This window comes from Pristiophorus japonicus, chromosome 6 (genome assembly GCF_044704955.1).
Source record: "Pristiophorus japonicus isolate sPriJap1 chromosome 6, sPriJap1.hap1, whole genome shotgun sequence".
Lineage (NCBI taxonomy): Eukaryota > Metazoa > Chordata > Chondrichthyes > Pristiophoridae > Pristiophorus > Pristiophorus japonicus.
The window spans coordinates 80,812,438-80,837,197 of NC_091982.1; the positions used below are offsets into that span (position 1 = coordinate 80,812,438).

The 24,760-nt window shown below is 41.7% G+C and overlaps 2 protein-coding genes across 10 annotated transcripts in view; one reads left to right on the plus strand and one right to left on the minus strand.

Annotated features, from left to right (window-relative positions):
- brcc3 (BRCA1/BRCA2-containing complex, subunit 3) lies at positions 1-22,823 on the minus strand. 3 transcript variants are annotated; one of them, XM_070882087.1, is made up of 8 exons: positions 22,376-22,816; positions 21,383-21,503; positions 20,100-20,186; positions 18,883-18,971; positions 15,356-15,411; positions 9,493-9,624; positions 2,521-2,564; positions 1-595 (listed from the first exon to the last, which is right to left on the minus strand). In XM_070882087.1, exons 1-8 carry the CDS (start codon positions 22,478-22,480, stop codon positions 444-446), a joined length of 786 nt encoding a protein of 261 aa, XP_070738188.1. In that variant the 5' UTR covers positions 22,481-22,816; the 3' UTR covers positions 1-443. The 3 variants fall into 3 exon arrangements, with proteins under 3 accessions (XP_070738188.1, XP_070738189.1, XP_070738190.1); XM_070882088.1 differs by lacking the exon at positions 9,493-9,624 and having other exon boundaries at positions 22,376-22,821; XM_070882089.1 differs by lacking the exon at positions 2,521-2,564 and having other exon boundaries at positions 461-595; positions 22,376-22,823.
- The window catches only part of cmc4 (C-x(9)-C motif containing 4 homolog (S. cerevisiae)), a 13,756-nt gene continuing 11,093 nt past the window's right edge, over positions 22,098-24,760 (plus strand). The window contains exons 1-2 of one of the 7 annotated variants that reach the window (XM_070882094.1): positions 22,098-22,278; positions 24,638-24,705. In XM_070882094.1, coding sequence (XP_070738195.1) covers positions 24,648-24,705 — 58 coding nt within the window. In that variant the 5' untranslated portion in view covers positions 22,098-22,278; positions 24,638-24,647. The other 6 variants (XM_070882097.1, XM_070882095.1, XM_070882092.1 and 3 more) reach the window with 6 other exon arrangements.

The following is a 24,760-nucleotide window of genomic DNA, read 5'->3' on the forward strand; positions in this document are numbered from 1 at the left end:
TATCATGTAGTCAACAAATTCCCTGATTTTGATAAGTAATATTGATAAAAGCAACTTCTACCATCACAGCGTGCAATTGAAAGAATGATTAGTTGAAACCTTGATAGCAAACTTGCCTATACAACAACTTCATGTAAATATAGAGCCACTGATTCCAGTGCTGGACTCCTGAAATACAGACTCCTAGAGCCAATGATTGGAACAATCCCTCTTTGGCACAAAAGCCAACCAGAGCTGCAATGTGCTTGCTTCCGTTTGTTTGGGCATAAGACTGGCTTGATAGGCAAGTAAGATCAAGGGCAATAAAATGAGAGAGGGGTCTTAAACATGACATTAAAGCTTGGCTACACAGCTTTGTTGCAGTCCAAAAGCTTCCTTGCTCATCAGTAACAGAAGAATAATCTGCATACAATTTCCTCTTCCCTCAGCTCCTACAATTCCTTTCACTTTAGGACCGCTAGTTCCTGGAGGAGCTGATCCTTCTCCCGCTGAAGTTCCAGGATGTGCTGTTTGTTCTGATCTAAACGATCCTCCAGCCACTGTAGCAGGGGACCGCTAATGGACGACATCTGGCTGCACAGATTCTTTGTGAAAACTAGAGAAATGGAAAATGAAAAGGCAAATATTTCCAGTCAAGGAATTTTTAAAATTCTCAAACCATATTGGGCCAATTCCCCACAAGTGGATATCTTTGTATCCAAAATATAAAACAGATAAATCCTAAGAAATGTGTAATTAATTAAGAGCAACTAAGTACTATAAATGAAACTCTAGGGTAAAGTACACCAAACCCTGAATCTAGTCCACCCCTATTAAAAATATTCAGAATTACAAAATATTCAGAATTACACCTACTCGGTGATTTGCTCATATCTTGGCAATTATATGCCCGAGTCAAAGAGCTCATTCAGTGTAATGCCTTGTAGCCAATCATTCATTTTTAATTGGATCAATAATTTTATATATGCAACAAGATTACTGCAGGGCAGGACATAAATTGCCTCTATTTTAGTATCAGACACTTTCTTCCCATTCTTTTTTTCTTCTTTTAATTCATGCATTGGGATTAATTTAATAAGCAGTCTGCTTTTGAGCAGCCGAATTCCCAGTTTCAGAAGCATATGTCCAGCAGCAGACAGCAAGAAAGTTAACTAGATGTCATATTTTTCTCAACAGATTTGGCAACTTTTTTTGATTTTAAACTAACTTAAAGCTAACTTCTGTAATATTATCCTTTAAAAACAAATAATTTACCGAATCAATTTGCGTGTGGAAAAATATCATGTTTCACATTGCACAGATTATGCACCTTATTGTGCACAATCTTAGAACACATTCCACATCGCATCCATCACCAAAAGTGCCTATTGCTGCCTAGGTAACATTGCCTGCTTCTGTCCCTATCTCATCACCCCAACCACCAGTGAAACCCCCATCCATGCCTTTGTTACCTCTATGCTCAATTTCTCCAACACTGCTCGAGCTCCACAAATTACAGCTCACTCAAGGCTGTAGGCAGCATCCTGCAGCTATTAGCATATTCATTTCTGGGGGGCGGGGGGATCCAGGGGGATGATACCCGAGTAAATGTTGAATTTTTTTAAGCTACCTAAACAAGAATTCTCTCTACTTTTACACTCAAAGACTCTATTACTGTCTTCCATACAGTATACAGGCACATTTCCCCACCTCCTCAAGTACAAGGGCATTCACCCCATTTAGAAATGCTGAGCACTCAAAGGTTTAGCTTTGTTCATTATAATCACTTTGTACCAACAACAGTATTCAGGTAAGAAGTTAACCAATAGTAAAGAAAGCATACCCAATAATGGCCAACAGGCACACGCTCAAACAGTTAACAATGAGCTTAGTTCAAGGTGGCAATTCCCATAGAACATGTGTTCTTTCACAAGACACTCCATGCTTTAACCTAGAGCTACCAGTTCTATCAGCTATAATTCTACAACTGTAATATGACATACACTGCCTGCGTATCTGTGACATAGCTCCATACATGCTCCAATCATATTACAGATAAACAATAAAACTTTCGATGTCACAGCAAATCAGGCAGCCTCACAGCAAGTTTCCTCAATCTTAAAAAAAATGTCTGCTTATGGGAGCAGTAATCCTTTAAGTTGCACTTGAATTTAGCACTCTACATTTTTGTGAACACTATGCATAAGTACTCAAAGAATACCAGTGGCAAAGCTTCAAACATCATCTCTCTTAGTGTTGTGGTCTGTAATTTTGTCTCTTTTATATAGAAGTTAATCATACTCCCTCTGCAGCATACCTCTCTGAACTAGGAGGAAGGGTAAAAAAGAGCTAATCTGTGAAATGGAAATCTTTGACTTCCACATTATTCTGTCCGCCTTTTTATTGTTTCGCCAACTCTTTCTGCGCTCAGCAACCACCAGGATCAAAGGCACAAGTCTCCGGCTGTACTCTATTATGCCACTTAATGTGCAATTTATTTTCTTAAAAAAAGGGTTGTGGAGGCATTGAGCCATCATCTACCTGATCCATTGTGAATCTTGGTTATAGGGTCCAGATGTGTCAGGCTGAAACAAATGATAAAGAGTTACAGCTGCATGGAGAACCTTCTTTTGGATACAAAAATCTATTGGCAGCAAGAAAGTGAACTAGATTAGTAAACTTCAACCATACCAAACAAGAATCAGGAGCCACATTACAATATACTAAGCCACCAGAATCCAATTATTCTGTTTCCAATAATATGAACACTAATAAACTAAAAGTAAATTTAAGGTGGGAGGGGAGTAAACGTACTAACTGAGCCTTCTGCTCCACGGGAGGAGGAATGTTTCATGATTGTGTATATAAAAGAGATGAATAAAACTGATGCCTGCAGCAGTTACAGTGGTGTTACTGTACGAGAACAAGAACAGGTTCTAAATAATGGCTTCGAATGGAAGTATTCTGTTTAAAAACACAGGTATCTCAGAGTGAACATAAGAAATAGGAGCAGGAGTAGGCCATTTGACTCCTCAAGCCTGCTCCGCTATTTAATAAGATCATGGCTGGTCTGATCATGGACTCAGCTCCACTTCCCTGCCCGCTCCCCATAACCCTTTACTCCCTTATCGCTCAAAAATCTGTCCATCTCCACCTTAAATATATTCAATGACCCAGCCTCCACAGCTATCTGGGGCAGAGAATTCCACAGATTTACAACTCAGAAGAAATTCCTCCTCATCTCAGTTTTAAATGGGCAGCCCCTTATTCTGAGACTATGCCCCCTAGTTTTAGTTGCCCCTATGTGTGGAAATATCCTCTCTGCATCCACCTTGTCGAGCCCCCTCATTATCTTATATGTTTCATTCTTCTGAACTTCAATGAGTATAGGCACAACCTACTCAACCTAGCTTCATAAGTCAACCCTCTCATCTCCAGAATCAACGAAGTGAACCTTCTCTGAACAGCCTCCAAAGCAAGTACATCCTTCCTTAAATACGGAGACCAAAACTGTATGCAGTACTCTAGATGTGGCCTCACCAATACCCTGTACAGTTGTAGCAGTACTTCACTGCTTTTATACTCCATCCCCCTTGCAATAAAGGCCAACATTCCATTTGCTTTCCTGATCACTTGCTGTACCTGCATACTAATGTTTTGTATTTCATCCACAATGACCCCCAGGTCCCTCTGTACTGCAGCACTTTGCAATTTTTCTCCATTTAAATTATAATTTTCTTTTCTATTTTTCTGCCAAAGTGGATAACTTCACATTTTCCCACATTATACTCCATCAGCCAAATTTTTGCACACTCACTTAGCCTGTCTATATCCCTTTGCAGATTATTTTGTGTCCTCCTCACAATTTACTTTCCACCCATCTTTGTATTATCAGAAAACTTGGTTACATTACACTCGGTCCCTTCATCCAAGTCATTAATATAGATTGTAAATAGTTGAGGACCCAGCACCGATCCCTATGGCACCCCACTAGTCATTGTTTGCCAACCGGAAAATGACCCATTTATCCTGACTGTCTGTTTTCTGTTAGTTAGCCAATCCTCTATCCATGCTAATATATTACCCCCAACCCCGTGAGCTTTTATCTTGTGCAATAACCTCTTATGTGGCACCTTATCGAATGCCTTCTGGAAATTCCAAATTCACTGGTTCCCCCTTATCCATCCTGCTCATTACAGCTTCAAAGAACTCTAGCAAATTTGTCAAACATGATTTCCCTTTCATAAAACCATGTGACTCTGCTTGATTGAATTATGCTTTTCCAAGTCCTGCTACTGCTTCCTTAATAATGGACTCCAGCATTTTCCCAACGACAGATGTTAGGCTAACTGGTCTATACTTTCCTGCGTTTTGTCTGCCTCCTTTTTTAAATAGGGGCGTTACATTTGTGGTTTTCCAATCCGCAGGGATTGCCCCATAATCCAGGGAATTTTGGTAGATTACAACCAATACATCCACTATCTCTGCTGACCGCTTTGTTTGTGGGATGAAAAATGAAGCAATCAGTTGTTGACAACCCCTAACTTGACTTTTGATTTAGCTTGTCAGGCAGCTATATCAATGGATATGGCTGACCAATACTCCTGAAAATTTCATGCCATTTCCAGTCATCAGACAACTGAGGTGAATCGCCTGCAGGTTAAAAGTAAAAGGCAGTTGGGCCCCAAGGCCTCAGCAACTGACCAAGGTAACTATACATTGAAGTCATGCTATCGGTGCCTGGGACAACACATTGCTCAAAACTGTCCATATGTGAAGGCAGAGTGTTTCTTCTGCAAGAAAACTGAGCATCTTGCAAAGACATGCCGACTGAAGAGTAAACCAACTTTCAATACTATGAGTAGAAATCGCCAGAGACAATATAGCATTGAAGAGAAGCAACAGGACGAGGAGGTTCTGGAGATACATGTCAGCAGGAGAACAAAGGGCAATGATTCGCCATCCATCATCGTATCGTCATCCAAGTAGACGTTGCAGGAACCAAGATACCCATGGAAATAGACACTGGTGCATCCGTGAGCGTAATACCAGAATCGCTATATCTTGACAAGTTGAGTGATTTTCGACTGGAGAAGTCGAAGTTAGAGCTTCCAGGCTATGCAGAAGAGCAAATCCCTGTGGTAGAACGTATTACCATACTCGTGAAATGCAAACATCAGTTTCAGACCTTGCCTCTCTTAGTAGTGTCAGGGAAAGCCTGTCTTGATAGATAGAAATTGGTTGGGATCACTGAAGCTGGATTGAAATTAGATTTTTCATGTTGAAACGTAATTTGCATCGAAGGATGATGTCATCAAGCAATATTCATAGGTGTTCCTCGAAACAGGCAGTCCAATCCAAGGTTTCAAGGCAAGTGTCAGCATACAGAAGGACGCTAGACCAGTTTACTGCAAGCCATGTCCCAAACCTAACGCACTCAAGGAGAAAGTTGAGCAGGAACTCAAAAGACTAGAAACTGAGAACATTATCTCTAAGGTAAATCTAAGTAATTGGGCTACACCCATTGTTGTTGTACCGAAGTCAGATGGTAATGCTAATGCTATGTCCAAGTTGCCATCCCCAATAGGGAAGAAGTGTTCTATTTTTCATACATTGCTGAACTGCCAGTCACAGCTGAAGAGATTGGTAGAGCAACCAAACATGACCTAGTCATGTCAAAGATGTATGATAACATAGCAAATGGCTGGCCAAACAAGGTATCAGAGAAAGATATTCATCCATACATTATTCATAAGAATGAATTATCAGTAGCTAAAGATTGTATCATGTGGGGTGCAAAAGTAGTTATCCCAAATAAATTCAGGTCCAAATTATTAGGAGATCTTCATGACCAGCACCTGGGAATGTGCTTGACCAAGTGTTTTGCATGCAGTTACTTATGGTGGTCAGGTTTAGATAAACATATAGAGTACATCGTTAGTCAATGTACAACATGTCAATCGGTAAACAAGAAACCACCATCAGTACCATTGCAGTCATGGAAATGGTCTCCCAGGGTGCGGCAAAAGTTACATGTAGATTTTGCTGAGCTAGAAGGACAGCAATTGTTCATTGTGATTGATAGTGGGTAGAGGTGTTTCCAATGCGGAAAATAACAACAATTTAAACACTAGAGAATTTTCGAAGATTGTTTTCTTCATCTGGGCTCCCAGAAGAAATTGTGTCTCATAATGGGCTGCAATTTTATTCAGAAGAATTTGCACAGTTCATAAGCAGAAATGGTGTGAAATATACTAATGTTCCACCATTCCACCCTGCTTCAAATGGTGCAGCAGAGCGCACAGTACAAATTGTAAAACGTGCCCTCATCAAGCAAATATTGGATCCAAATCCAAGGAAACAGCAGTTGTCGTTGGACCACAAATTGGCAAATTTTCTAATTACTTATCGTGATACTCCTCATACAATTAATGGTAGAACACCAGAAGAGTTGTTTCTCAAACGACAGCCACGAACCAGATTTTCGTTATTAAAGCCAAACCTGGCACAGCCAGTAGAAGAAAAACAATTAAGACAGAAAGAGAATCATAATAGAGGTAGAGTAAGAGAGAGAAGTGTGAAATTGAATCAGAAGATTAGAGTGAAGAAGCATCACCATAAATGGTTAAAGTGATTACCAGGAAGAATAGTGAAGATTATATGGTCCTCGCAGATATTTGGTCAAGATGTTTGATCATGGAAAGGTTAGATTTGTTCACATTGATCTTTTTTTACCTGAAAATTAGTTGAAAATTGGAATTATCCGATTATTTCTGATGAGTCATATAGCCTTGTTACAAGTAGAGTACCAGTAGAAAATCCTACATCAGATGTACCAAAAACAAGTCCAAGATAATGTTAGAATTTAAGTCTGAGTCCGAGAAAGGCAGATAAACAGTCTGAAGCTGTAGAGTGTCCAAATGTAGATCAAAGGTTGCCCTTGGAGAAAAACTCTCCTCAGGCTCAGCCTAGAATGAGTCCAAGTTCAACACATGTTTGGAAAATTCTGTTCAAGACTGAAGGTATCCTCTTTGAAACAGAAAACCAGTGGTTAAATTTGATTTGTTAATATGGCAAAATAAGTCCATATCTTTTGTTGTGTATAACCATGTAAGTTATGTATAATGATTATTTTGTTATGATTACTTCTTCATTAAGGAGGGAGGTGTAATATAGAGCTACCCTAGTGGACTACTGCTCCACCTATTGGACTACTGTGGTAGTGCAACTACTGCTGTAAATACAATAAAAGGATCACGTGACAAGGTCACATGACAAGTTCCTGTAGAGCCATCTTGTGTATGTGTGTGTTTGTGATGTCGTAAAGAATATATCACAGTAGGGATGCTTTATGTTGGTGGTGTGGGGTGCATGCCAACCCCTCACCGGCTCGCGCTGACACTTTTACGCTCATGGGGGGGATTGCCCCATGGGCGGCGAGGATGGCACGGCTGATGTCAGCCCCTTAAAGGGTAGGCCGTTTGCGCTGTGGGCCGCCATATTTTTCTGTTGGCTGTCTCTTCTGTCGGCCCGACAATGGCGGCCCTCGCCTCAACCGGGCCGCCATCCTGCAACCCGGCTCTCCGTTATTCATCCACAATGACCCCCAGGTCCCTCTGTACTGCAGCACTTTGCAATTTTTCCCCATTTAAATTATAATTTGCTTTTCTATTTTTTCTGCCAAAGTGGATAACCTCACATTTCCCCACATTATACTCCATCTGCCAAATCTTTGCCCATTCACTTAGCCTGTCTATATCCCTTTGCAGATTTCTTGTGTCCTCCTCACAATTTGCTCTCCCATCCATCTTTGTATCATCAGCAAACTTGGCTACATTACACTTGGTCCCTTCGTCCAAGTCATTAATATAGATTGTAAATAGTTGAGGCCCCAGCACCAATCCCTGCGGCACCCCACTAGTGACTGCCAACCAGAAAATGACGCATTTATCCCGACTGTTTTCAGTTAGTTAGCCAATCCTCTATTCATGCTAATATATTACCCCCAACTCCATGAACATTTATTTTGTGCAGTAACCTTTTATGTGGCACCTTATTGAATGCCTTCTGGAAATCCAAATACACATCCACTGGTTCCCCCTGATTCACCCTGCTCGTTACATTCTCAGAACTCCAGCAAATTTGTCAAACATGATTTCCCTTTCATAAGACCATGCTGACTCTGCTTGATTTAGAAAATCATGATTCAATGTCTTGCTACTGCTTCCTTAATAATGGACTCCAGCATTTTTCCAATGACAGATGTTAGGCTAACTGGTCTATAGTTTCCTGCTTTCTGTCTGCCTCCTTTATAGGGGCGTTACATTTGCGGTTTTCCAATCTGCTGGGACCTCCCCAGAATCCAGGAAATTTTGGTAGATTACAACCAATGCATCCACTATCTCTGTAGCCACTTCTTTTAAGACCTTAGGATGCAAGCCATCAGGTCCAGGGGACTTGTCTGCCTTTAGTCCTATTATTTAACCGAGTACTACTTCTTTAGTGATAGTGATTGTGTAAGTTCCTCCCTCCCTACAGCCCCTTGATTATCCACTATTGGGATGGTTTTAGTGTCTTCTACCATGAAGACCGATACAAAATATTTGTTCAAAGTCTCTGCCATTTCCCTGGACAGTAATGAGCTAGTTACCATCACGTAATATCTCTGGAATATATTGGCTCAGATTACATCAATCAAGAACAATTGACTGAAACTGAACCAGGATCAGTGCACTTGACCATTGTGAAGAAGGGAAAGACTGGATGGTCCAGAGTTGATTGCTGTCCTTTCACCTCTTCTAGGGAGTCAAAGTTCAGTCTCTCTGAAGGCCATCAAAAGTCTTAAATGAAGTGGGCTTGGCAGTCTCAATCTCATACTAGTGAACTTGAATCTGTAGCAAAACATATTTAACTCAGGTTCTAACATTCAAATTTAAATCTGATGCCAATTTAGGTTTAATTCAGCACTAATTTCAGTCCAAGGTGGATCATATAGATGGCTGATGTGGGGAAATGTCACATTGTTGCAGTCGTGTTGGATTGGCACACTGTTGGGGCAAAGTACAGGGAAATTTATTCTGTATCTGACCCATGTTGTACTTGATTTTGGAGTACTTGATGGTGACACTAGGTGCCAAAAGGGAGAAATCTTAACATTCCAGCATTAGCACCATCATTTTGATAAGCACTAATACTGTAAAAGGGAAAATAAAATCAAATACAAATGTTTATATAAAAACCAATGAACAGAACCGTAATGTGACTTACATTATGGTTATGTCAATCACTTTTATGACATGGGAGAGGGCATAAAGTGTAGTCCTTTATTCTGCATTGTAATGCAGATTCCTTCACAGCACTGACCTCAGTGCTTTCTCTCCATAGTGATCATATACCCACTTAAAAGGATGAAATGATGGCAACAGAACTCCAGGACCTCATGGTCAATGGATCATATATACACAACTTAAATAATATCTGATCCTGATTGCTACATCTCACTTCTTACTCTACCTGTGAATTCTTCTATAAGCATCCTGCTCCTCCTGACAAAGAATTTTTGGAAGTTCCACTGCAGACTCTAGGCACACTTTACCAATGGTTTCATGTGGCACTACGTGGATAGGGATTTCTATTCGTTCATACCTGCAACCAAATTATCGAAGGTTAATGCCGTTCAGGTGACATACTAGCCCATCAGCTTAGCTCAAGTACTTTATGATGTTTATATGACCACAGAGATTAAATTACAGCCCTACCAACTTCTATGTATTTAGAGCACAAGTTTCCAACTTGAAATTGTTTTCTCCACCAATTGGTTATCTCTCACCAAGTTCAACCCCTGGCAAAGGCGGCAAACAATCAGTTCCCAGACACTGAAAACTATTTGGAAACTAGTGCGATGACACACGCACAGATGGGCCAACTCTCCGACTTTTCCATTCCGTCCACTTGACATTTCCACACAATAAGAAGATTGATCACCTCACAAAGGACATATTTCATTTGAACCAGGCTGGGGCCAGTGTCCTGGCGAATCGAATAACTAAGGCTGTAGATAGGGCTTTAAATTAAATAGTGGGGGGGGGAGGGATCCAGTGAGCTGAAATCTAAAAAGTCAAAGGGAAAGGAGAAGGCAAAAGTGCAGGGTAGCGATAGGGGTAATGATAACCAGAGTGTGGCAGGAAGGGACACAGCGTATACACACAAGACAAAATTAAAAGCTCTATATCTGAATGCACAAAGCATTCGTAACAAGATAAACGAGTTGATGGCACAAATAGAAATAAATGGGTATGATCTGATTGCCATTACAGAGAGGTGGCCAAAGCTGGGAACTGAATATTCAGGAGTATCTGCCATTTCGTAAGGACAGGCAGAAAGGAAAATGAGGTGGGGTAGCTCTGTTAATAAAGGATGAGATCAGTGCAGTAGTGAGAAATGATATTGGTTCAGAAGATCAAGATGTAGAATCGGTATGGTTGGAGAAAAGAAATCTTAAGGGAAAGAAGTCACTGGTGGGAGTGGTCTACGGGCCCCCAAACAGTAGCCACACTGTAGGACAGAGGATAAATCAAAAAATAACGGAGGCTTGGAAGAAAGGTACGGCAATAATCATGGGTGATTTTAATCTTCATATTGATTGGAAAAATCAAATTGGCAAAGGTAGCCTTGAAGAAGAGTTCATAGAGTATATACGGGATGGTTTCTTGGAACAATACATTGTGGAACCAACCAGAGAGCAGATTATTCTAAATCTGGTAATGTGTAACGAGTCTGGATTAATTAATGATCTCGTAGTGAAGGATCCTCTTGGGAAGAGTGATCATAGCATGGTAGAATTTCAAATTCAGTTTGAGGGTGAGAAAGCTAGGTCTCAAACTAGTGTCCTGAACTTAAATAAAGATAATTACAAAGGTATGAAGGCAGAGTTGGTTAAAGTGGACTGGGAAAATATATTCAAGAATAAGACTGTAGAAAAGCAGTGGCAAACATTTAAAGAGATATTTCATAACTCTCAGCAAAGATATATTCCAGTGAGAAAAAAAGACTAAGAAAAGGATGAACCATCCGTGGCTAACTAAGGAAGTAAAGGATGGTATCAAATTGAAAACAAAGGCATACAATGTTGCGAAGAACAGTGGAAGGCCAGAGGATTGGGAAATTTTTAGAAACCAACAAAGGACGATTAAAAAGATGATAAAAGGCAGAGAAGATAGCATATGAGAGTAAACTAGCAAGAAATATAAAAACAGACAGCAAGAGCTTCTACAGGTATATAAAAAGGAAGCGAGTAGCTAAAGTAAACATTGGTCCCTTAGAGGATGAGACTTGGGAATTAATAATGGGTAACAAGGAAATGGCAGCGACATTGAACAAATATTTTGTATCGGTCTTCATGATAGAAGACACTAAAAACATCCCAATAATTGATAATCAAGGAGCTAGTGGGGGTGGGGGGGGGGAACTTAAAACAATCACTAGAGATAAAGTACTAGGCAAACTAATGGGACTAAAGGTGGACAAGTCCTCTGGACCAGATGGCCTGCATCCTAGGGTCTTAAAAGTGGCTGCAGAGAGAGTGGATGCATTGGTTGTAATCTTCCAAAATTCCCTGGATTCTGGAGAGGTCCCTATTTAAAAAAGGAGGGAGACAACAAGCAAGAAACTATAGACCAGTTAGCCTAACATTTGTCATTGGGAAAATGCTGGAGTCCATCATTCAGGAAGTAGTAGCAGGACAGTTAGAGAATCAAAATGCAGTCAAGCAGAATCAGCATGGTTTTATGAAAGGGAAATCATGTTTGACAAATTTGCTGGTGTTCTTTGAGGATGTAACGAGCAGGGTGGATAAAGGGGAACCAGTAGATGTTATAGAAACATAGAAAATAGGTGCAGGAGTAGGCCATTCGGCCCTTCTAGCCTGCACCGCCATTCAATGAGTTCATGGCTGAACATGCAACTTCAGTACCCCATTCCTGCTTTCTCACCATACCCCTTGATTCCCCTAGTAGTAAGGACTTCATCTAACTCCTTTTTGAATATATTTAGTGAATTGGCCTCAACAACTTTCTGTGGTAGAGAATTCCACAGGTTCACCACTCTCTGGGTGAAGAAATTCCTCCTCATCTCGGTCCTAAATGGCTTCCCCCTTATCCTTAGACTGTGTCCCCTGGTTCTGGACTTCCCCAACATTGGGAACATTCTTCCTGCATCTAACCTGTCTAACCCCGTCAGAATTTTAAACGTTTCTATGAGGTCCCCTCTCATTCTTCTGAACTCCAGTGAATACAAGCCCAGTTGATCCAGTCTTTCTTGATAAGTCAGTCCCGCCATCCCGGGAATCAGTCTGGTGAACCTTCGCTGCACTCCCTCAATAACAAGAATGTCCTTCCTCAGGTTAGGATACCAAAACTGTACACAATACTCCAGGTGTGGCCTCACCAAGGCCCTGTACAATTGTAGCAACACCTCCCTGCCCTTGTACTCAAATCCCCTCGCTATGAAGGCCAACATGCCATTTGCTTTCTTAACCGCCTGCTGTACCTGCATGCCAACCTTCAATGACTGATGTACCATGACACCCAGGTCTCTTTGCACCTGCCCTTTTCCTAATCTGTCGCCATTCAGATAATAGTCTGTCTCTCTGTTTTTACCACCAACGTGGATAACCTCACATTTATCCACATTATACTTCATCTGCCATGCATTTGCCCACTCACCTAACCTATCCAAGTCGCTCTGCAGCCTCATAGAATCCTCCTTGCAGCTCACACTGCCACCCAACTTAGTGTCATCCGCAAATTTGGAGATACTACATTTAATCCCCTCGTCTAAATCATTAATGTACAATGTAAACAGCTGGGGCCCCAGCACAGAACCTTGCGGTACCCCACTAGTCACTGCCTGCCATTCTGAAAAGTCCCCATTTACTCCTACTCTTTGCTTCCTGTCTGACAACCAGTTCTCAATCCATGTCAGCACACTACCCCCAATCCCATGTGCTTTAACTTTGCACATTAATCTCTTGTGTGAGACCTTGTCGAAAGCCTTCTGAAAGTCCAAATATACCACATCAACTGGTTCTCCCTTGTCCACTCTACTGGAAACATCCTCAAAAAATTCCAGAAGATTTGTCAAGCATGATTTCCCTTTCACAAATCCATGCTGACTTGGACCTATCATATTACCTCTTTCCAAATGCACTGCGATGACATCCTTAATAATTGATTCCATCATTTTACCCACTACCGATGTCAGGCTGACCGGTCTGTAATTCCCTGTTTTCTCTCTCCCTCCTTTTTTTAAAAAGTGGGGTTACATTGGCTACCCTCCACTCCATAGGAACTGATCCAGAGTCAATGGAATGTTGGAAAATGACTGTCAATGCATCCACTATTTCCAAGGCCACCTCCTTAAGTACTCTGGGATGCAGTCCATCAGGCCCTGGGGATTTATCGGCCTTCAATTCCATCAATTTCCCCAACACAATTTCCCGACTAATAAGGATTTCCCTCAGTTCCTCCTCCTTACTAGACCCTCCGACCCCTTTTATATCCGGAAGGTTGTTTGTGTCCTCCTCAGTGAATACCGAACCAAAGTACTTGTTCAATTGGTCCGCTATTTCTTTGTTCCCCGTTATGACTTCCCCTGATTCTGACTGCAGGGGACCTACGTTTGTCTTTACTAACCTTTTTCTCTTTACATATCTATAGAAACTTTTGCAATCCGTCTTAATGTTCCCTGCAAGCTTCTTCTCGTACTCCATTTTCCCTGCCCTAATCAAACCCTTTGTCCTCCTCTGCTGAGTTCTAAATTTCTCCCAGTCCCCGGGTTCTCTGCTATTTCTGGCCAATTTGTATGCCACTTCCTTGGCTTTAATGCTATCCCTGATTTCCCTTGATAGCCACGGTTGAGCCACCTTCCCTTTTTTATTTTTACGACAGACAGGAATGTACAATTGTTGTAGTTCATCCATGCGGTCTCTAAATGTCTGCCATTGCCCATCCACAGTCAACCCCTTCAGTATCATTCGCCAATCTATCCTAGCCAATTCATGCCTTATACCTTCAAAGTTACCCTTCTTTAAGTTCTGGACCATGGTCTCTGAATTAACTGTTTCATTCTCCATCCTAATGCATTTGTATTTTGATTTCCAGAAAGCATTAGATAAGGTGCCACATAAAAAGATTACGGTACAAGATAAGAGCTCACAGGGTTGGGGGTAATAATTAGTGTGGATAGAGGATTGGCTGACTAACAGAAAACAGAGAGTTGGGATAAATGGGTCATTTTCAGGTTGGCAAACTGTAACTAGTGGGGCACCACAGGGATCAGTGCTGGGACCTCAACTATTTACAATTTAAATTAATGACTTGGATGAAGGGACCGAGTGTAATGTAGCCAAATTTGCTGAAGATACAAAGATAGGTGGGAAAGCAGGGTGTGAGGACGCCGTAAAGAATCTACAAAGGGATATAGATAGGTTCAGTGAGTGGGCAAAAATTTGGCAGATGGAGTATAATGTGGGTAAATGTGAGTTTATCCACTTTGGCAGGAAAAATAAAAAAGCAAATTACTATTTAAATTGGGAGAGGTTACAAAATGCTGCAATACAGAGGGATCTGAGGGTTCTTGTATATGAAACACAAAAGGTTGCAGGTACAGCAAGTAATCAGGAAGGCAAATGGAATGCTGGCCTTTATTGCAAGAGGAATGGAGTATAAAAGCAGGAAAGTCCTGCTACAACTGTACAGGGCGTTGGTAAGACCATACATGGAGTACTGCGTACTCTAAGGATAAACTTGCATTGGTGGCAGTTCAGAGAAGGTTCATGAGGTTGATTCCGGAGATGAAGGGGTTGTCATATGAAGAACAATTGAGCAGGTTGAGCCTATGTTCACTGCAGTTTAGAAGAATGAGAAGCGATCTTATTGAAACATGTAAGATTCTGAGGGGGCTGGACAGGGTAGATGCAGAGAGGATGTTTCCCCTCATGGGGGAATCTAAATCTAGGGGGCATAGTTTCAGAATAAGAGATCGCCCATTTAAGACAAAAACGAAGAGGAATTTCTTCTCTCAGAAGGTTATGAATCTTTGGAATTTTCTACCCCAGTGAGCTGTGGTGGCTGGGTCATTGAATATATTTAAGGTGGAGATAGACAGATTTTTGAACGATAGGAGAATCAAGGGTTATGGGGAGCGGGTGGGGAAGTGAAGCGGAGGCCAATATCAGATCAGCCATGATCTTATTGAATGGCGGAGCAGGCTCGAGGGGCCAAATGGCCTACTTCTATTTCTTATGTTCTTATGTAGGACCAAGGTCCTTAGTATACATTTTGTTTCATTAGAATTAGATATGCTGTATTATACTTACTCAGATCCTTTCTGTGCTTGAATCGACTGGAAACAGGTATAGAGAACTCGGCCAGTCTGAAAGAAACACATCAAAAGGAAAAATATGTTATTTAAACCTGCCACGCAAATTTTTTAATGTAACCAATAAGCTAATTAAACTGGTAGTTCTTACAATAACAGCTACCACAATATCTCGGTGGAATTTAATCACGAACTTTACATAGAAACAGGCTACTTCTTGAAAATGTAATGATTTTGCAGGAAAGTACTGAGATTTTAATTAACATAGAAACATAGAAAATAGGTGCAGGAGTAGGCCATTCAGTCCTTCGAGCCTGCACCACCATTCAATATGATCATAGGTGATCATACAACTTCAATACCCCATTCCTGTTTTCTCTCCATACTCCTTGATCCTTTTAGCCATAAGGGCCACATCTAACTCCCTTTTGAATATATCTAACGAACTGGCCTCAACAACTTTCTGTGGTAGAGAATTCCACAGGTTCACAATTCTCTGAATGAAGAAGTTTCTCCTCATCTCGGTCCTAAATGGCTTACCCCTTATCCTTAGACTGTGACCCCTGATTGTGGACTTCCCAACATCGGGAACATTCTTCCTGCATCTATCCTGTCCAATCCCATCAGAATTTTATATGCTTCTATGAGATCCCCTCTCATTCTTCTAAATTCCAGTGAATATAAGCCTAGTCGATCCAGTCTTTCTTCGTATGTCAGTCCTGCCATCCCGGGAATCAGTCTGGTGAACCTTCGCTGCACTCCCTCAATAGCAAGCATGTCCTTCTTCAGATTAGGAGACCAAAACTGCACACAATACTCAAGATGTGGTCTCAACAAGACCCTGTACAACTGTAGTAAGACCTCCCTGCTCCTATACTCAAATCCCCTCGCTATGAAGGCCAGCATTCCATTTGCTTTCTTTACTGTCTGCTGTACCTGCATGCCTACCTTCAATGACTGATGTACCATGACACCCAGATCTCATTGCCCCTCCCCTTTTACTAATCTGTCACCATTCAGATAATAATCTGCCGCCTTGTTTTTGCCACCAAAATGGATAACCTCACACTTATCTACATTATACTGCATCTGCCATGCATTTGCCCATTCACCTAACCTGTCCAAGTCTCCTTGCAGCCTCTTAGGATCCTCCTCGCAGCTCGCACTGCCACTCAGCTTAGTGTCACCTGCCTTGCTCTGGAAGTAGCCCATAATATAAGTTAGAAAATCGCCCTCTCTCTTTATGGTCTTGTATTCAAATCTAGGCCAGATTGAAGGGTTGAAAGCATCTTTTCACTCTGATGGTTGTAAGCATCATGGGGGTCCCCGATGGAGTGCACTCTACGCGGGAGTCCTCTCACTATTTATCGGAGACTTGGCCTGGAGGGTGGTGCACGGAGTAGTCCCATGCAACAAATTTTTAAGTTGGTTCATGGCTCCCAGGCTGCCTGCAATTTCTGCGGTCTGGAAGAGTCCGTGTTCCATGTTTTTATTGAACGTACGAGGTTGCAGCCCCTGTTCCATTATTTAAAGGGGCTGCTCCTCAATTTCTGGTTGCACTTCAGTCCCACACTCCTGATCTTTGGGCACCCTGTGCGGAGGGGAGCAAGTAGGTCCGAGGGCCTCCGCGTAGGACTGCTCCTGGGCACGGCCAAGGGTGCCATCAGCCTGTCCCGGCAGCGGGTGGTCGAGGGGATCGTTCAGCCCGACTGCCTGCCTCTCTTCCGCGCTTACATCCGGGCCAGGGTGTCCCTGGAGATGGAGCACATGGTGTCCACCGGTACACTCGCAGCCTTCCGCGAGAGATGGGCGCCAAAGGTACTGGAGTGCATCTATCACCCCCAGCAACCAAATTTTAATTTGATTTTACATGTTTTAAAGATTAATTTGTTTTTATTGCTGGTTTTAGTGTCCCCCAGTCAGGGGGCACTTGTATAATTTGCCTCTCGGTGCCCTAAAAAAAACACAAAAAAAAAACCACAAAAAAAAGGGCACTTGAAAAATGTTTGGAGTGTCCCCCCCTCCCTTTAATAAGGGGGCACTTGATTTAACTGTTTATTTATTGGTTTGCAACAAAAGGGTTGTAAGCATCATGGGTGTTAAAGGAGTTTGGAGCAGTATCAACCCAAGCCTACAGCACAAAACTATTGATTGAAATCACACTCATCAAGGCAACAAGAAGAGTTGGCCTAGGAAATGAAAATGTCGTATTGGTGCAGTAGATAGTAATCTTTTTAGGTTGGAATTATGGCCGCCATGTTGGGGCAAAGCAAAGAGAACTACTAGTTATCTGTGCAATAGCTACCACATGAGCACTTGTTGCTGCCAGCAAGTGCAAAAATATTCCTCTGTGCAGCTCCGACGCTCCCCCCCAAAAAAATCAAAAATGCACTACAGGTCGATTGACATCTGAAAGAAAGAGAGAAAAGAACTTGCTTTTAGATGGTGCTTTTCGTGTCTGTAGCACTCAGTCACGTCATAAGGTTGCATGTTGAAGTCCCACTGCAGAGACTGGAGCACAAGAATCTTGGCCGACACTCCAGTGCAGCACTGAGAGACTGCTGCATGGTCAAAGGTGCCATCTTTCAGATGAGACATTAAAACGAGGCCCTGTCTGCTCTCTCAAGTGAACGTAAAAGATCCCATGGCACTATTTCGAAGATGATCAGGGGAGTTATCCCCGTTGTCCTGGCCAGTATTAATCCTTCAAATCAATATCACAAAAATAATTATCTGGTGATTATCACATTGCTGGTTGTGGAAGCTTGCTGTGCGCAAATTGGCTGCTGCGTTTCCCACATTACAACAGTGACTACACTTCAAAAAAGTACTTCATTGGCTGTAAAGCATTTTGAGACGTTCGGTGTTCGTGAAAGGCGCGATATAAATGCATGTCTTTCTTTCTCAGGACATTCCAAAATGCTTCACAGTCAATGAATTACTTTTGAAGTCTAGTCATTGTTGTTTTTGTGAGCAAACATAGCAGGCAATTTGCACACAACGAGGTCCAAATGAGACAAATGACCAATTAATCTGTTTTGCAGGTGCTGATTAAGGGCTAAGTGTTGGCCAGGAAACCAGGAAAACTCCGTTCTTTTTCGAATGACGTCATGGGAACCTTTACATCCATCTGGAAAGGCCTGTTTAATGTCTCCTCTAAATGATGGCACCTCCAATAATGCAGAACTCCCGCAGAACTGATGCTGATGGACCTGCAATGCATTCTCAGTATTTTCTATATTTTTATTTCAGATTTGCAGTTTGTTTTAAGATCACTGAGATCCCTTGCCATGATCACTACCAAAAGGTAACTTGTCATTTCCTGTACAGACATTTTTCTTCAGCACATTTTTAATTTGGTCTGTCTGACACCAGCAAAGTTGCATTAATGCCGCTCCATAACAAGCCACTAAGGGACCACAACAGGCCTAGTGACTTTCTCTCCCACCCTTTGAGGAAGCAATAAACATCGCTAACTGCCACCACAGGGACTAACACACAATGGAATAGAAAGCTGGTATAGACCTTGGTGTTCTTGTCCTCGATGAAACAGGAGAAGATCAGCCCTACGAAGCCCTGGTCCATCATCTGGTACATGGCCTGAGTACGGACATCTGACAGAGATGACAAGAGTAAGAAATTGATCAAGCTTTGCTTCTTGAACAGATTATTCATATCTATGCTGACCTGGCAAGCAAGCTAAATGGACTCCAACTATTCCAGCAAAAAGACTTCAACATAGTTTAGATCTGAATTGGCATAGTAGGGGCTCAACACAAATTTTCCTGGCAAGGTGCGCTCATATTCTGGTCTAATGCATAACATCCCATCAGCCAACATAACAAGGAGACAGCCCTCCAGCAGAGTTACTATAAAAACCCAGAAGTGAAACAATATATTGTGAAAAAGTAAACAGCAAAGAATCGTTTTTTTTCTCTTTCTTAATAGACACAAACAAAACATTCTAAGGTCACGTGCTTATGCTACATGATAATGTTAGATTACAACATCTCACAAATTAAAGACACTGGGAAAAGCTCTCTGATGGCTTAGCGGGTAAATGCAAAACCATCCAAAATTTAAGTACAAAAGTCCATCTAGCTCATCTTTAAACAGAAGCCTATGGTCCCCATCATAGCATCCAAGTCTCTCTGCTTAACTTGAGTCCATTAGACTACAAGGTTCCAGATTCTGTGCTGAGTTGGCCAATCTAGGACATCAACAAAGATGCTCCAACTCAGTTCTAAATGAGGCTAGGAAGAGGGACAAAAAAAATCAGCCTGAGCTCCTACACCTAATCATTATCCAGTGAGCCTTGCTGGAAAGTGCATGAGATGTAGACAACCAGCTAGAATACGAGTGGGCTTAGATATGATGCCTTTCACAGAAAATACCATGAAAACACATGGGTGATAAATCCCACCTGGGTGGTAAAATTGGTGTTGTGGACTGGCCACTCATTATACACTCCGACCGATTACCCTTTCCATTGAAGTCAATCTGCAACATTAAGTTTACCATCCGGCAGTAAAAGTTAAAATCTATCTCAGTGTCTTGACTCATACATAAAAAATGTATTTTTGAGCAAGGTAGCAGAGGGTTGTCAACACCTGCAGATTGTATGGCAACAAGGAGCAAAGAGGAGGAAAGACACCACTAACAAGGGATACCTACTCTCTAAACTGCTCACATTGGACACATTAGTTCCAGATACTCGATGCACAGTTCAGTCATGCACTTACCTACGTGTGAAGGCCATACGGTGATATGCGGGTGAGAATGGTACCATCCCACCACTCTCATTGGGTGGCCTGTCATTTCAGCTAACCTGTGGGAGTCGTCAAAGATTATAAATGGAAACTTCTATCACACAACCTTTGGGCAATGCATCTTCCCCGGAATCCTGCAACACCACAATATCAATATAATGCAACCCTCCCTAGAACCCTCTGACATAAAAGCCTTAAAGCAAACCAAAAATAAGTGAACTCCTCATAGTTTAGAAACAAATATAGAAAAATAAGGTTGTGAAGGAATGCTATAAGTTTTTTAAAAGACATTTTACTGTCTTATCCTAGTACCTACCAGTTCAATAGGCAAAGATTTAAATTTGTCTGTTTCATATTTTGTTGTAGTAGTATAATAGAGGGAGCTTTACTCTGCACCTTCTAGGAGTTTTATTCTGCAACTAACTTATAAACTCACATACAAGACAATGTTTATGTTCTTAATTAGAACCAAGAATGGGATGGGACATTTTGTAATAGATCACATCCTTCCTCAGGTTTCCCTCTAGTGGAGCAATTTCTCTAAAGACAATGGACGCAGCAGCTGTATACCAATGCATTCATATTGGCTATTACTGACTGCTGTTGCTCTGCTACTCCAGTGCTGTGATATTTAAATGACAACTTTCCCTTCTCACACCTGTCTAAGCTTCTGCCTCTGATTTTCCGACAGCCCAGTAGGTTAGATGTAGGGAGAAATACAAAATCAGCAACACGAGCCAGAACTGAAATCAGGAGGTAGAACTGTCACTGAAATAGCACAAGACTGGTGTAGTGGAGCAATAAGCTGATGGGAATCCACTACATGAAATGACCGTGAGGGATTTGCTAACCTATGTGAAAAAGGAGAATTTAGGTTATTAGAAGCTTTGTCAATTCAGCCTTCAATTTATATGGAAGTCATGGATTTTTGGGGTTGGAAATTATAGGTCACCTTGTGCGTGAGTAAGTATGGTAACACATGTTGTACCTGACTGCTTATTAAGGCGAAGGAGGGGGAGCTTTACTCTCCATCTAACCAGTATTGTATCCAATCTGGGACTGTCTACTAAGGACACTAGGTGCAAAAGATCCTTATTTCCCAGTATTTAGATGACTCATCTTGATAAAACGTGAAAAAAATTATCTGACAACATTTGCAGTAATGTTGCAACTGCTGGCCAACAATATTGCGATTCTACATGAATCCCAGAGCCTGTCCTGGTAGGAATCTCTATTGTGAGGTCACTGAAAGGATATCTCAGCTTCAGTAGAGGCTGCAGAAAGTTGCTCTGGAGAAATTTCCACCCGATCCTTGCGCTTGTCCGAGCGGCGGAGGATGATGACTGAATGAATGTGAACGATCCTGCTTGTGTCAACCTAAGGAAAAAATTATGAGATTCATTATCTTCTGTTTAGTTCCTAGTCTATCCAAGGGAATTGGTGGCACACTGGATTAGCACACTGTCTCTCATCTTTGGAATCTGGCCTCACATCCAACCAGACAGAACAGATGAAAATCTCCTCTCTCTCTCTCAGTTGACTGTGAAGGTGAGTTTGTGCAGTTTCAACCAAATGGAGAAGACTTGTGTGGGAAAAATAAATCTCACATTGGTGTAGTACAGGGTGCTCTACTGATATTCTGATTAAGATATATAATTGGAGCAAGATGGAGAGAACTCTATATCTAATCCATGTTATACCTCCGGTCCCGAGGGTAGTGCCCCATTCCCTGGGGCAGTGCTCCAGTCCCCAGGCAAAGGAGCAGCAAGAGATTGTAGAGGGACATGATCGGGGCCCAGGAGCGGCGTGAGTTCAGGGCCCAGGAGCAGCCCACACTGCGATATGTATGTGCACTCGGTCCGTGCAGCAGAGATGGTCTCCAGTTATCTTGGGTAATCCTTGCTACTGGACCAAGCCCGTGTAGTGGCTCGTGTGCAACGGTCACCACACGTTAAAAAAAAATCCAAGCACAGGCATCTTCCATCCTTCAAGATTTAGTTTGGACCTGGAATTTTAGGTCTATCATTGAAATGCCTGTGAACTTTTTGACGTGGAAGCAAGTCATCCTCGATTCGAAGGACTGCCTATGATGATGATGATGATGATGCTCCAGTTAATACAGGACGGAAGCGACTGGGCCTCTCTTACTAAGGTGAGAGCTTTGATTACTGTGAGGAAGGAGCCGGTTGCTAGGGTAAGAGTCCCCGGCCCCGTTGCGGGCGGTTGCTAAGGGAAGGCTTGATCCTTACCTCTCCAATACAGAGGCCCATCACTTCCTCCTTTTCCGTGGACAGCGCGTGATTCAAACACACGAGGAATGCGTCCGAGTCCAGATGAACCCCACACACCGCCATGTCCGCTGCTGTGAATCCAATCTAAACTCTAAACCCACTTTAACCAAAGCGCATCCTCTTCCTGCCCGACATCAGAGAAAGCAGTCGGCGCCGGGGGGAAAGCGCGCCTCGCCGCTGGGTTCCGGCCCTTGCGCCCAGTGAAATTGTAGCCGTGGCACAAATGACAACGCAATGTGTTTACGGTTTAAGGTTGAAGAAATTCGCATTATTCACGTCTGTGGTTATAACGCAGGTTTGAGAAGATGTTACTATTTACTTCACATCGGTTCGCGCTGCAGTAACGTTTGCTGAACCCGGGCAGATAATTCGGTGACACCGGCTCCCCAGCGCAGGTAAAGGGCGGGGGGCTATCCGTGTGCTCACAGTGCACACCGGCTGTGTGGGTAAACACATCACTGTTCAAATGGCAAAGTTAAAGTGACTTAAATAGTTGGTTTACTGCATTTTTTTAAAAACGACTCTTAAATAGAATGTATTAACTTTTGCACCTCGAGACTCCAGGAAGCTGTGTTTACATAAGCCTCCCCTAGCCATGGCCATTTTAATAAGTACAGATAGAGACAGTAGAACAAGAATATTAATTCTGGTGATTGTATATCTGTCAAGGTTAGAGTGAGTCTGTGACAGAGAGAAACTGGATGGATGCAAACGCAGATTTTTAAAAATATAAATTCGATACACCAAAATAGGTATCTTCAAACCAAGTCACTGAGGCTACGTGATAGGTTCCTGTTTGGGAGCAGAAAGTGTCTTGGGAGAATTGAAATGCATCAGCAGACATGTCATAGATTTCATGGTTTCATGTTCTAGAACCTTGAACTAGATAGAGTTGACACTTTTTGCCACATCTAAAACAAAATATTGGGCAGGGACAGGGTCACAACTTGGGTTTTAATGTTTCCTTTGGAGCTGATGAAAATTTGTGTATTCGCAAGAAGATCTAAGAAGTGGACTTTGGGTACCTAACTTACATTTTCAAAATTTCTGGACATCTCTCAAAAATGAACACTTTTATCCCAAACTTGTTGACAATGTAATGTTGTATTTAAGTTCCAATCAGTTCTGTTTACACTGCCTGGCTGGAATATTAGTTCTCTTCTCTGCCAGTAGTCAATACATTTACAGTAGCAGCAGAGAGCTTTAAAGCTTTAAAAATTTGATACAAAGTTACACTCCATGCAATGTCAAACTATCTACTCTAGGGTGTCCCATATCATTTCAGACTCAGTTCAGATCCCAACTCTGGAATCATGCTGAAGCGTTAGCATTACTGTGAAGTAGAAACTGAGAAGTTGCTGTATAAACACATTTAGTTTTTTTTAATTGAAACAATAATGAGATTGGCAAAACCAACTGTTAAATGTAGTTCTCTTATTTCTAATGTAAGCATAGAAATCTGCTTCAGCACTGGTAATTTGTGCAATGCTGTTGGTCATGACCTTATTTAGTTATAACAAGCCAATTTCTAAACATCCCATGGATAGTTATTGCTTCTCTAAATATCTAAATACTTAAAAGTCTTGCATTTTGCATGTAGCCATCACAACTCAAAATATCACACATGAAAATGTTACACATGAAATTTATGTCACTTGCACCCGATTAGCTCAATTGTCAAATGGGAAGCTATTTTTTACTCTGGGGGTCATTGTTTGCAATCATAAAAATTAAAAGAGGAACATTTTCCCTCTTTTATTTCCCAGACCACGCATTCACAGGTTAGATATAGGATAAAGCTCTCTTTATTTTGTCCCAACAGTATATTTTTACTGCGAGTACAGAGAAGTACCCTTTAAAACACAAATGTTCACTTCTCTCTTCAACTGTCCTTGTAGGCTCTCTGGATAAGATTGTCAATTTAGTCCCAAGCTCAATAAAAGTGCCAGCATCCTCTCAACCAACAGAGGAGAGTTTCATATTAATTTGGCCTGGTTTCAAAAGCATGTTCTAGAAATGGATCGACCAGTTATTGGACTAGTTTAATAAGCTAAACATATTAGTATCTCCAATTGTGTGTGTGTATGCCGCCTAACATAGTTTTGATAAACACATACTTTCCATGAGGATCAATCTCTCCCTTTAGAGAAATCAAAGAAAGTGAGACCACTATATAAAAATAGGAAAAAAAAATTCATATATGCCCTTTTTCTTTTTCAGGCACACGGCCATGTCTACTAAAGACCCCTGCCAGAAACAGGCCTGTGAAATACAGAAGTGTTTACAAGGTGAAATTTAGGAGTTTTCCCCATTTCCTTTAATGTGCATAGTTTGAATCATCGC